Below are 14,165 nucleotides of genomic sequence, written 5' to 3' on the forward strand. Positions count from 1 at the left end.
TCACACTTGTAGGAGTGTGAGAGTCTGTAGTTGTGGTGGTATGACACTTTTTTTTTTTGTTTTTTAACAAACTAAGCACCGAAGTGCATGTTCTTCCACAACCTGTATCAGGTGCTCCTGCTCCTCATGAAGACATCGCTCTTCAGTAAGGGAGCAGCATCAGAATTACATTTCATTGCTAGGGTGGCCACCTGTTCTTTATTTTGTCCAAATGTTTGCTGTCCATTAACTGCTGTTCTTACTGATGCATTGTTTGTAACTTTACCCCTGCATGCCTGTTAAATGACGACAGCTAATCAGATGGTGCAATATATCCACCAGTCACTACCATACGTCCGGTACTCTGTGGTACACTGTAAAATGATCTAAGATTGGCTCATCTCGCAGTGCGCAGCAGGGGTGGAAGGCCAATATATTTTTATCAGGGTTGTCATTGGTAGTGTGTTGGCATTTCAACAGATTGACGACCCTGTGCCTCCCCACACACACACAAACAAGCTGGCTCTGAAGTGAGGAAGCAAGGTTATGTTTCCTGCATCTGTGCGTCAACCACAAAGAAATTTGCATGCACACAGCTCGTGTTGTGGTGATTACCCGACAACACAACGCATCAATGTTTGTATGTGAAAACCTCAAGTAATCTCCATTCTTCAATAGGAATGTAATTTTCTGGAAATATTACGGAAAATCCTTGTGAGCACACGTGAAAACCTTACCTCAGCAGGAGCTTAAAATAGGATATGGCAGACCTCACTTGCGGTTAAGTATAAATGAGGGTGTCCCGCTTGCAGAGGAGCAGTGGGTTGACAAATACAGACCATGCTTGATTTCTCAGAGGGTAGAGCTGGAAGACCTATAGAGAGGTAGCCTGGAGTGCCACCATGCAGCAACTTTAGTACTTAGCAACTGTGTTTGTTCTTTGATCGCCAGCCTTTAAAGGTCCTTTGATATATGTGCAATATGGTCATAGGATCACAGACAATGATTCAATTCTCAGCTAAATGTCATATTATGTTATGCTAAAACTATTCATAGAGCGCATATACACCAGATGGGTTCATGGCACTGGATACAGGAAACATCTTGCAACTCATCAATTCATTCATATGCCCGAGAGAACAGCCATGTTTTCAAGAGTCGTCTGAATCTTAGATAGCACGATGATGATCTGATGTTAAGTGGAATTGAGTTCCAGAAACGAGGGGCCAGACAGAAAATGTGGCTCTGCCTAGCCTCTTCTTTCTAATGGGAGAAAAGACCAAGAGGTCGAGGTGTGAGGACCTCAGGTTACAAACGGGGTTATACCTGTGGATGCGTGAAGAGATAAATTCAGGGCAGGTGCCATACAAGGATTTGAAGATAATACACCCAATCTGAAATGCGGTGCGCTGTTTCACTTGTAACCAGTGGAGTTTCTGTAAGAAGGACACCAAACAGGAAGGCTGTAGTTGATAGGTTTATTCCATAGAAAGATCCCATCCACACAAACAGGTCTTGTAGGGATGAAAGCTAGGCAGCAACTGTCCTCTAGTCATTACATCATAAGACTCATCCAGATGATAACATTCTTCAGTGCCTAGCAACAGAAGTGACATCTTAAGATGCCACACATCCCCATCCTTTATAACAGAAACAAATGAGTCTACAGCTAAACAATAATCATGGAATAATAAAAATTGACATGACCTATTTAACAAAATCTCTCAAAAACTTAGGTGGAGAAGAGATTCTTGATGACTTGCGAATAGCAACAGGGCTAGGTTTAGCTTCAGGAGAACTTGAATCACATTGCCCAGCTACAAAGTCTTTCCTAACCACCACCACCCTGTTTAAATTCCAAATACGATGATCCGCAGTCTTTATAGCGTTGTTGAAAATTTTGATTACTTTGATGGGCTTCAAGAACCCTGAATTGGATTTCTTTGACGGATTCTTTATAAGAACACAATCCCCAACCTTGACTAGGGTTTTCCTAACGGACTTTCTTAAATCTTTGGGGAGGCTAGATTCTGTATAGCAGTAATTAAACTTTCTTTTGGTAAGACACCACCCTCAGATATAGTGTGTCCTAAATACTCAATAGAGTTTCTTCTAAATTTACATTTCTCAATCTTTACTGTCAGATTGAACTCTTGCAATCTGTTCAAAACCATATACAGTCTATCATCATGCTCCTTAGTATCACCTCCAAAGATCAATATATCATCTTGGTAAACCCTAACGCCCATAAGGCCTTTCAAAACCTTTTTCAGCGCTCTTTGGAAGACTGAGGCTGCTGATACAAGGCCAAAAGGGAGTCTTGAAAAATGAAATGTGCCAAATGGAGTGACAAATGCCGTTAAATCTTTCGAAACCTCATCTAATCTAATTTGATGATAAGCCGACCTTAGATCAATGGTGCTGAAAACCTTTGCCCCCTTTAACAGCATTAACATGTTGTTAATCTTAGGCAGCGGATAACGGTCAACAACAACACTCATGTTCAATTCGCGAAGGTCCACACACAAACGGAGAGATTCATCCCCCTTCTTTGCGGCGACCACCGGAGCAACCCATTGTGTGGCTCTACATCTTCAATCACCCCCTCAGACTTTAAGCGTTCCAGTTCTATTTTGACCATTTCTCTTACTGCAATTGGTACAATCCTAACTTTGCAACAAATAGGTTTCGCATTCTCAACCATACGAATGTGATGAAGATACCCTTTGAGGCACCTTAACTTATCTGAGAACACATTTGGGAATTTTGTTTTCAAACTCTCACAAAATCCTTTATCTACAGAGTTCTGACTAACTGAGATGAAATTGTAATTGTAATCTTTTTTAAGTATAATGGGGGATGAAGAATTTGGGTCCAACATAACGCCTAGATCCCTCTGGTGGAACCAGCTCAAAATGTTGTCTCCTTTTTGTGAAATATAAATTTTAGCGCTTGTTAATCTGTTTTTATAGTCAATTAAACCCCAGAAATAGCCAAACAATTTAATGGGTTCCCCTCCGTATGCAAACGGTTTTATGTCAGGACGAAAAACTTTTACCTTTCCACAAACTTCTTTGGTAAATAAATCTTTTGAGATAATGCTAATCTTTGCACCCGAGTCAAAAAGAACTTTAGTGGGTCTTCCTTCCACTAAAATTTCATCTATCGGGCATTTTTTCCCTTCCCCACTCTGCACGGCTTGAACCTGTATTTGGCCACAGTCTACCTCATCTTGACATTCATAAGTATTATCCACATCATAGTAAACTTCACTTATTTTGCCTCTGTAGTTTCTTCCTTTGCACATGACAGAGAAATGACCCTTCTTTTTGCATTTACTGCACGTGACCTTCCGCCCTGGGCATTGTCTGTCATTTGCAAAGTGTCCTGTTTTTCCACAACAGAAACACTTCACACTTGAGAAATCAAATTTCTTTCTATTTCCTTTGAATTGTCAATCTTCTCATTTCCCTTGTTAACTGTTGCCGCTCTAGGTTTAGTGGCAACAGCGTGAATGGAATTTTTCTCTTTGCTTTCACCATTTTTCTTTATAACATCAACACATTTTAGTGAGTGTTCTATTCTTTTTGCAATTACAATTACGTCTTCCAAAGTTGGCTCATCTTTTTGCCACAATTCTTCCCTAATGCGTTCAATGCTGCAACCCAGCATGAACTGATCCCTTATTCTCTCATCAAGAGTTCCCTCAAATTTACATGACGAAGCCAATTTCTTAAGAGATGTAACATAATTCTCTATACTCTCGTCTTCTAATTGATTCCTCCTCCCAAAATGGTATCTCTCTAGAATGGTACTGACTTTGGGCAAGTAATGTTTGTCAAGCTTAGTAATGCAAATTTCGTATTCGTTTAGGTTGCGATCATGAAGTTCAGGAAGGTGATCAAAGACTTCCTGTCCTTCGGATCCCAAACAATGTAAGAGTAGTGCGGTTTTCCTCTCTGCACTTAGGGATGAACCGCACACTCTTGCATACCTTTCAAAAACCTTTCGCCATTTCTGCCATTTAATAGGGGGATCACCTGGTGTTGACAAAAAAACGGGGGTGCAGTGACGTTCTGCATTGTTTTCCCCATCCCTCAAATACTACCTTTAAAGATTTTTTTGTTTTTAATTAAAAAACTAATACTTTTTTTTTTTTTTTTAAATACAATTAGATAATTAAAACAATTATCCTTAGGAAAGTAAAGAAAACGAGAGAAAAAAATAAAAACTCAATTTTTTATACATTTATGACACACAGAAGTGTGTGTATCACTGTTGTAGAGTCAAAGTTTGAAGAAAGTGTGTGTATCACTGTTATGATACACTTTAAATTTACCTCGACCTGTTGAAATGAGTAAATAACTGGAATGAGGAAACAAAATAATAAAAACACGGTTTTGTCTCCTTAATCTAAGCGCTGGGTGCTGGAGACGCTCATGTTCCGTTTCAGGTTTGCATTTTCCTCATTTTCGCCGGCGCGTTTAAAGCGGAGAAGAGTGTTGTCTATCGTTGCTAAGCAACCATGCGTCACGTGTAGAGACGTCGGTACGTCTATTCGTGCTTGCCGTAGGAGAGTTCTGTGTGAAGACGCAGGCTGTCGGGCTGACGGAGTGTTGAAGGCTGTGTGTTCCAGGGAAGGAACAGAACTCGTGAGGCACTGAACACCGCTGGACTTGAACACTCGTCCACGAGGTGAGTGCGTGCAGTACCTTTTTCAAATAAAAACTTTTCCGCCCTATTTTCCTGAGCCCACGCTGACGCAGTGAAATCTCCCTGACATAAACCAGCACATGCACAGTTTAGAGGAAGTCAGCGGTGGGGGCACAACACGCTAACAGACACTTGCACAGATTAGAGGAAGTCGGCGGTGGGGGCACAACACGCTCGCTGTCCCAAAAGTGCCGCGCCACGTCGAGAACAAAGAAAGTTTCATTCACCAGTGGGCAGTACCTTTCCCAGGCACAAACGCCAATTCTGAGTGACAACGCTGTTTCCTTTCACTCAACAAAAAACGTCTGTGCTAAAGGCAAAGTCCAAACACGCAAAGCTGTGTACTTCAAATAAAAAAAAATATCAATCCAGAAAGGGGTATAGGCAGAACAATCCAGGGAGGCAGCTGTGTAACAGATAACACGCTAATTATAATCCACGATAAGACCAGGTAGATACAGAGACGTGAAGTAGAGGTTTCACCAGCAGTTTCTCAGCTTTGATGAAGAAGAAATGTTGAGATCTTTCCATTAGTAGAAATAATCCTTTATGGTGTAGAAATCAATGCTTCCAGGTGTATCCCATCCTCAGTCGCCAAATGTAAGAAGGACACTAAACAGGAAGGCGGTAGTTGATAGGTTTATTCCATAGAAAGATCCCATACACAAACAGGTCTTGTAGGGATGAAAGCTAGGCAGCAACTGTCCTCTAGTCATTACATCATAAAACTCATCCAGATGATAACATTCTTCAGTGCCTAGCAACAGAAGTGACATCTTAAGATGCCACAGTTTCCTCATCAGGGGAGTGATCTGGGACCTTTTTTGCTGTTGGTAGATGAGTCTGGCTGCCTGGTTTTGTCCCAGCTGTAGTCTCGTTGTTAGGTATTTCAGAAGACCAAAGTAAAGGGAGTTTGCATAGTCGATATGAGAAATGACTAGTGAGAGAACAACCTCAACAAGAGCTTCACAGGTAAGGAATCTTCCAATTTTTCTAATCTTCTGAAGCTGGAAGAAGTAGAACAAACTATGGACCCGAACTGAGGCTTTATTGAAAGATTATTATCAATAAGGACTCCCATGCTCTTCGCTGAGGTAGAGAGCTGCGGCGGGAGGGTGGTGAGGGGGTTCCCAGCTCAGCAGGCCAAAAGTTGGAGTTCCATGAGTTTTAAGAGCCTCCAACCAGAACAAGTTCTGTCTTGTCTGGATTTAATTTTGAATGATTGCTGTTTATCCAGTTGTTGATGAACAACGTTATTTTTTTTTATTCAAAGTTGAGTCCGGAGTGTTGCTGATTGCAAAAATAGGTTGTATATCATCAGCATAGTTAAAGGTGCACATGTTCATTTTCCTTTAAAGACTATACCAGCGGAAGAATAGACAGCTTAAACAGGTGAGGTGACAGGGATGATCCCTGAGGCACACCACAGGTCAGTTTGATTGTAGGTGATCTGTATTGGGATAGTCAGACCAATTGGAGGCGTTCATCCAAAAAAGACGCAAAACATTCAAGTGCTGTACACCCTGAACACCTGAAGCCTTGACAAGATACACCAGAAAGTTCATTGTCAACCATGTCAAAGGGCCAAGGATAGATCGCAAAGCACTTGTGCCTGTGTGGTGCCTTTGTCAGCCTCTTCCCCTATTTCATCCAGCATGGTCAGAATTACTGCCTCAGTAGATTAAGAAGGGTGGAAGCCAGCTTGGTGTGGATCAAGAAAATAAAATTGCTCAACAAGAACAGAGGCAGTTGGCAACATGGGCTTCCAGTAAAAAAGGAAGCAGTTAGATGTGACAATAATTTGTCAGAACAAATAGGTCTGCACCGGTTTTCTTAAGAAGTGGGACTACAATTGCTTCTTTTTAAAAAAAAATGTTTTTATTAACATTTTCATACAACATAATCAGTGCATCAGTACCCTGCATGGCAACAACAAAGTTATGCAGTTCAGCATACAATCCATCTTATTAACAGGTAAGCTAACGGATGAGTTACTGGTAATAGTCCCTAGAGGATTGTCCTTGCAATGACTGCGGCAGTATCATGTCAGGCATTGTGATATGCTACCCCTTAGCCATATTAGCCGTGGTGCGACACTTAATCAAACTGTGGGCGTAGGGTACAACAAAATGAGGGCAAAATAACCAAAGGAAGGATGGGATAGTCACCTGAGACCCACTGCTGCATGTGTTAAAAAGGGGGGGCGGCCCTGTTAAAGCCGAATGATACAATTGCTTCTTTAAAGGCTGTAGGAACAAGGCCATGTATTAGTGAGTCATTAAATAAAGACAGAGCAGGGTCAGAGAGTGTGGGAAATGCATCCTTCAGGACTTGAGGGGCAACTATCAGAGTGAGTGCCATATTTTATTTTAGTCAGCAGGTTAAAGAAGAGTTCCTTGCTGATAATAGGTAATTCAGTCAAAGAGTGGAAGTTCCTGCCTGTGACCGGTTGGTTACCAGGAAAGGGACTTGGAGGAATGTTAGCTTTAATGGCAATAATTTTGTCAATAAAGAATTAAGCACATCACAAAAAGATTGAGTCAGGGGTATGTTTACTGTTACTCTGTCAGGATTAGATAGCTCAGAAACAATAGCAAATATATCATACTTCTGAGATATATGAAAGAGTGATTTGTTGATATTAAATTGCATAGGCGTTATGCAGAAATAAATGACTAGTGCTTTGGATTTTTGTAAAGAGCTCAATTAACATACTATGCCCGTTAAAATGTTATTATTTTCTGCATTGACAGCACCACCCTGCACTTACTGTCTCAGTAACTGGATCTACCACTCTGGAAATTGTTATTTCTTTTCCACTGACTCACTCAACTGGACAGACAGCAGAGCTAACTGCAGACGTATGGATTCTCAGCTTGCAGTAATTAAAAACAGAGATGAAGAGGTAAAAAAACACTTAATTTTGAAGACCGAATGTGGCATATATTTTAAAGCTAATGCACAGTGTGTGAAGGCTTGTTTATTATCATCATCATGTTTTTTAGGCAAGGGCCGTACCTGTCATGTCTAGCCATGGTCTGTGCAGGTACGAAAATTTGGGGCCGGTATGAGGGAGAGGGGATTCGACAGACGAACACGAGGAAAAATTAAATAAATAATTAATTTTCCCTCTAGGTCATCTGTCGAAATCCCCCCCACCCGGCCCCTCCGCTCTACCTGTGCGGACCACGGCTGGTCGTGTCAGAGTGCAGCAAAATATTTAGCGATGAAATGGCAATGCAGGAAAAACAAACAAATATGCATAACGATGAAACTTACGTCGTTAACTGTGATGTCAATTTACACTGTGCTGAAATAGCTACAAATATAATTTAAAGATACTGCATTCCATGAAGGGACCTCTTCTCTGCTTATTTACTGCAACTCCAGTTTCAGAATTAGCTTGATGAAGAATCTACTTCATCTGCAATATCTTGAACATCATAGATTCTAATGACAGTTCAAAGGTCGTTCCAAAAGATTACAGAAACAGAGAGAGGTGACGGACTAACCAGGCTGCACCTCATTTATTTAACAATTGTAGTATACATTACCCGTGCACAAGTCCTCCAGCACTTAAGCGCCACTGTAAGTCAGATTCAAAAATTGTTGAGAGCAAGGAGATGCACCAGGAAATCAAATCCACTCTCATATGTTTTATAAAGAGATCCTTTATTCCAAATTCATTTATAGTAAGTGCAATCCAGCAAACTCGTTTCGTTCCAAACAAACACTCATGGAACTTCGTCAGGGCTTTGTATTTAAATAGGCTAATACGCCTCTAATATCTCCAATGTACGTTACATACATACGTTAGTCTACTTGGCCATTCCCAGGCGCCATAAGAACCACCCCAATAAGAAAGCTTTCACGTATAACTGTGGTCTGTGTTCCAAAAGATTATATTTCATGTTAGTGGTCTACAGGTGGTGGAATCTTCTCTCAAGAATAGCCAACTCTCCTACCATTTACTGATGTCATGTGTAATCACTTGGACATACAATTAATCCCACAAATTTAAATATACACTCATAATTTATATGGATTGAAATGAAATCTTATGGTATAAAGTGAATTGTAGTCTTAAATGTAAATCTCCCTCACCTTCCCTAAATGATTTATGGGTTCTCTGGAACTTTTGGACTATATGAACAGTATTGACAACAAGAAAATAGTAGATTTCTTTAGTTCCATTACTTCAGTAAATCACCTAGGAAGTATTGGATCATTCTTTTGATTTTATCAATTAAATAAACATTTTAGTTAAGGGGCCAGATATAGGACGGCCAAATTAGCTATTTTGGATGTACAACAGTGTGTAACACACTGTTAGTGATTCCCAATGGTGTCGCCAATTGAGAGGGTTATGAATATTAAAGATGCGTCTCGCAATTTGCGACCAGATTGGGAATGTCAGGCCCTCTCAGGCATGGTGGCCTGCTGAGCTCAGCAATCCACCATGTCGGGGAATGCTTTTAAATAAAGCAGTTTAAAAAAAAAAATGCAGCCCGTTTTCCGATAAATTAACAAAAAATATAATGTTTTCGTTTAATTTTTTAAGTGCAGGCAGTGGTCCCTGGGACCACTGTCTGCCCCTTAAAAATATTTTCCCCTGCATTTACAAAGGGGTCCCCACGGGACCCTTTTGTGACCCCATTACCACCCTCTTGAAGAGGGTGGTAATATGCGAGTGTTTTGCAACCGCAGAAGGGAACGCCCCTTCCGAATAGCGAATCGCAATTCCAAAATAGCGAGTCGAAAATAAATTACAACTCGCTATTTTGGCATGGTACATACCCCTATTGGTATTTGCGTGCGCAGACCGGTTTGCAAACCTTTTTGCTCATGCAAAAACCTTTGTACAGCTGGCCCATGATTAAGGTTCCCTGTTTTCCGTTTTTACTGAATTTTACAGATAAATATCTTATCTGTATTTATTTTTGAATGTGGATAAAAACGGAAATTGGGTTGCTTTTTGAGTAATTCTAAATACTGCCTGCCAAGACTTCCAGGCCAATAGCTGTGTGGAATGATAGGTTAGGGGCTATAAAGAAAGATCTTTTAGTAAAGAGGCTTTAAAGTATATATGCACACAGTTGATATTGAAATTTGGATATGTTCTTATAAGTACATTGATTCATCTTCTGCGGGTGTTTACAGCAAATGAAACCTAATTGGCATTCACGCATGAGTGTATATTGACCTGTTTAATAAATGTGGAAATATACTAATTTCAGCTTCATTTTTCTATAAAACCCCAAATAAATAAGGATATGTTAGAGTCGGGGATCTCTGGTTGGCGCAAGGTTGCCCTTGTGTCAAGCAGGAACCCTCTCCTCCACGTCAGGGCGCAGGATAACCCCTCGCGAATGACCCTTGCTCACCCTCTAGGTGCGTGGCGTGAGCAGCCAAGGCGATTCCTCAGGCGTTGTTGGTTAAGCACTTACAATCATACACACAGTAAATACATCAATCCCCCCAGAAACGGACACCAGACTTTGATATATATAAAAATACGCTTCTTTATGTAAAAATAAGGATATATATCTCAGCAGACTTATCACAAGACCAATAACGTTTTCGCTAGGCCACCAGGTTGTAAAGCAGGCAAATGTTCTTTGTTCGTAGCTTTAAATGGAGACCTTGTAGTCTCTTGCAAATGTTACTTGTGGTTCCAGTACTCACAGAGATCGGCTCCTGCGAACGGGGAAATAAGGCGTTGCGGGCCCCGAGCCCGATACTGGAACTTCTTTCGTGATGTGGAGAGTCGGCACAGGTCGGTGCGACTCTCAGCTTGGGAAGTGTTCTTGGGTCCTCAATCAGCAGGTGTGGGCAAGTAGGCAGGCGCGGCCAGCGACCCTTTAGCACGGCGGTGCAGGAGGGTCTCCACAGCGGGGGCGGCGCGGCCTGAGATGTCCGGGGATAGCGAAGCGGGGTCGCAGGGCACGGTCAGTGCAGCTGGATGACCCGGCGTAGATCACAGTCGTCAGACGGCTTCCGGCGGGAGGGGTGATAGCGCGGTCAGCGCGCTCCAGTAGCAGGCGGTGACAGGGATGCAGGCGGCCTGGCCCGGGGACAGAGAGCGGCTCGGGACGGAGCGGGGCTCTCACGGGTTTGAGGCAGGCGAGCTTCTGAGTGTCACGGCCCTAGGAGGGGCGATGAGGGGCGCAGTCTCTTTTCCAGCGGGATGCACACACGGCTCGAATTGGAGGATGAGCAAGAAGCACAGAGAACCCACTGGTCCTGGGGTTCAGTTCAGGGGGCAAGCTCAGATCAAGCCCTTGGAGAATGTTCAAGCACAAAGTAGCAAAGTCTTTTCAGTAAGTCTCTTCCTCTCCTTTCTCAGCAAGGCAAGCAGCAGGCCAGCTCCTCCGGCGTCTTCTTCTCCTTCTAGTCGGGCAGAGGTTCTTTGTGGTAAACAGGATTCTGATTTCTTAGGAGCCAGGCTCCTACTTTTATACCATGATTCTTTTGTTCTTTAGCGCCAGGGGGCCTAGGCCTGGCTCAGTCCAGTTCTGGAGCACTTTGTTATGGTGACTCTGCTCTTTCCTTTCAGCAGCAGGGCAGAAACATCAGCCGCCCCACAGGGGGCGGCGCCGGCTTTGTGGTGGCAGAGCACAGGGCTATTCAAGAGTCAAGGTGTACTCCTCCCACCCATCCAGGTGTCACCTCTCTACCCACCACCTGGCAGCCAACCTGTCTCTGGGGGATCCCCCCCACCCTGCTCCTTACTGTTGCCAGGCAGAACACACACACACAGCAGAGGCGGACTGAGATGGTCAGGTCAGTAAATACTAACTTTCTAAAAGTAGCATTTACAAACCCAGGATATTAAAATAAACTTGACTACAAGAAGTATTTTATTATTCTGAGTTCAGGCATACTAAACTTGACACTTCTACCATGCTCTCTGAGTCCACTGGGGTCACAGCGTTGGCGTGATCCCGGCAGCCCATTCTGGCCTATGGAGAGCAGGTAGCCTTCAATAGTGAAGAACGAAAATGGCTGTAATTCACTACTAAGACATGCCACACACATCGGGGCATGTCCTACCTTATGCCTACAATGCACCCTGCCCGTGGGCCTACCAGAGGGGTGGCTAATATGTAGGTAAGGGAAGGTTCAGGGACTGGCAAGTGGGGGCACTTGCGCAGTCAGCGCGACGGTCCCGGACCGCGCACAGGGTCTGCGGTGGCAGACCCTAGACACACTTTACAAGGCCGCTTCCGTGGGTGGCGCAACCAGCGCTGCAAGCCCACCAGCAGCATTGGCATCCACAAGCCCTGGCACCCCTGGTGCACTTTACTGGGGACTGACAGTGAATCCAATAAACCAATCATGGACATCAATTACAGGTACACTTTACCTCGGGAGCACTTGCACTGCGGCACGGATTAGCCGTGGCGCAGTGCCCTGAGCGGACAACACCAGCAAAACAATCGAGGCACACCATCAAAAAGTGGAAGGGAAACTCACGCCAAGGTGCCAGGTCTAACAGGATAAATACAGATACAATTAGCAAAAAATAAATATGGATAAATACAGACGGAAATGTAAAAAAAAAAAAAAACACAAAAACCCGGGAGCCCTATCCATGATTTTTTATATCAGATCCTATTTTTTCTTCTGCTTTGCTATTTCTTTTTTTCACTTTCATCCTATTCTTTTTCATACAATATTTCGTTTTCAGCTTATGTTGTATTGATTGGCAGAATGTCTTTATCATGTATATTTTAATTATTTTGTTCATAGAAATCCTGTTTATGTTAGTTGATTTGCCTGTTTACTTTGTGTCAATATTACATAATTACCATGTTCAGCAAAAAAGAGGCCTTTTTTAAAAAACACAGGCTGCAATTGGGAACCCTACAATAACACAGCCAGTCAAGACTCCCCTGCTTTTCAGGAGGAATTGTATTGTTCCACCACAAAGACACTACGAAGTGTAGAGGACACCGTCTAAATCAGCTTTTTCCTGCCACTATGGGGCATATCAACAACAACCGGCGATAATTATCACTAAGCGCACTTAACGCTAGGATAATTATCGCCGGCTAGCGTGGATTTTTATCGCTGAGATAGCGTGCTATTAGCAACGCTTATCTCAAAGGCGATAAAAATCCTAGCGCTAACTGCCTAATGTGAGATTATCGCTGGAAATACAGCGATAATCTCACGTTAGCTTGTTAATAGGGCCTCACAAACTTAGCCATGATATCCACCTTCCATAGGATATCATGGCTAAGTCAGTCCTGAAGCAGGCGTAAGGAAAGTAGCGATAACAGGGGTTATCGCTACTTTTCCTGCCGCTATGCTTCATAGCATGGGGCTTGATGATAGGAGAAATGTCGCTTAGCGGCATTTCTTCTGTCATGACAGGTCAGGGACGCCCACTTTGCATCTCATTAGAGATGCAAAGCTGGGCGTTAGGAATCCCCACGCTAATGCAAGGTTTCACGCGTTAGCGTGACCTTGCTAATTAGGCGATAAAATTATCGCCGCTTTTTGGCCGAAAACGGCCGCTAAAGCAGCGATAATTTATTATGGCCTCCTTGTAAATATGCCCCTAAGTGTCTAGAGCAATAAAAACATAGACAGGACAAGAAGATCAGATAGCAGGATTAGAAATCAACCTATTTCTCATATCACGTTTAAGTTATGGCTTTGGTGGAAACAAATTAAGCAAGACTACAGCAAATCAAGTCATGGCTTGATTCCTCTGAGACATGAATGGAACAGCATTTCAGGTAACAGGTCAGGTTGGAAACATTGTTTTTCTTTCATATACTGCTGCAAGCAGGCTGTCTACAGTAGACATAAGAACATCTCTGACACACCATTGGAACTAAAAGCAGTGCTTTAAATTGGCCGTACTCACCGGTACTGAGTACCGGCACTTCCGAATTTTCTTGCCGTCAGTACCGGCACTTCTCTTTATCCAGAGAGAGTACCGGTACCCTGATCAGCGGCAGGGCAGGCTCAGGTTAGGCATCTCCTCTAGGGCGGGGCTCCCGAGAAACTTGTAAGTCACTGAGCCCCTCCGTGGCCTTTTGCAGAGTTGCTGCTGAAGATTCCAGCAGCGTCCATTTGAACATCCCCAGACTGCATGGGGTGGCTTACATCACGCTGTGATTAACAGGACAGGGTCTAGACAGACCCTGCACTGTTGATCAAATGCGCAAAGACCATTTGGCTGAAAGTGATTTTGCCCTCTCCATTAGGTGAGTGAAATGGGCTGGGACTGCCAGGTGTTCATCCAGTCCTATTTAGTGTATTGCACTTGCCCTACTAAAGCATGTGGCAGCGCAATACAATACTCGACCTTCATCAAAGACGCTTTATGTTTAGCACAGGAGCTGCTTCCCTTTGTGTGCCCTGCAAACACTAATTGCTGCATTTACAAAATAAAAGGGACTGACCAGGGTAATGCGACAATGGGTGTGAATTTAGCCCTGCCCATAGGGCAATGCACA

General features: G+C 43.1%; 1 protein-coding gene across 2 annotated transcripts in view; it reads left to right on the plus strand.

Annotated features, from left to right (window-relative positions):
- Positions 1–14,165, plus strand: part of LOC146809766 (CD209 antigen-like protein C) — a 133,405-nt gene that overhangs the window by 71,372 nt on the left and 47,868 nt on the right. For both annotated transcript variants that reach the window (XM_085616615.1, XM_085616616.1), the window contains one exon: positions 7,446–7,597. In XM_085616615.1, coding sequence (XP_085472741.1) covers positions 7,446–7,597 — 152 coding nt within the window. The remainder of the gene's footprint in view (positions 1–7,445; positions 7,598–14,165) is intronic.

Source organism: Triturus cristatus, chromosome 7 (genome assembly GCF_964204655.1).
Source record: "Triturus cristatus chromosome 7, aTriCri1.1, whole genome shotgun sequence".
Classification (NCBI taxonomy): Eukaryota; Metazoa; Chordata; class Amphibia; order Caudata; family Salamandridae; genus Triturus; species Triturus cristatus.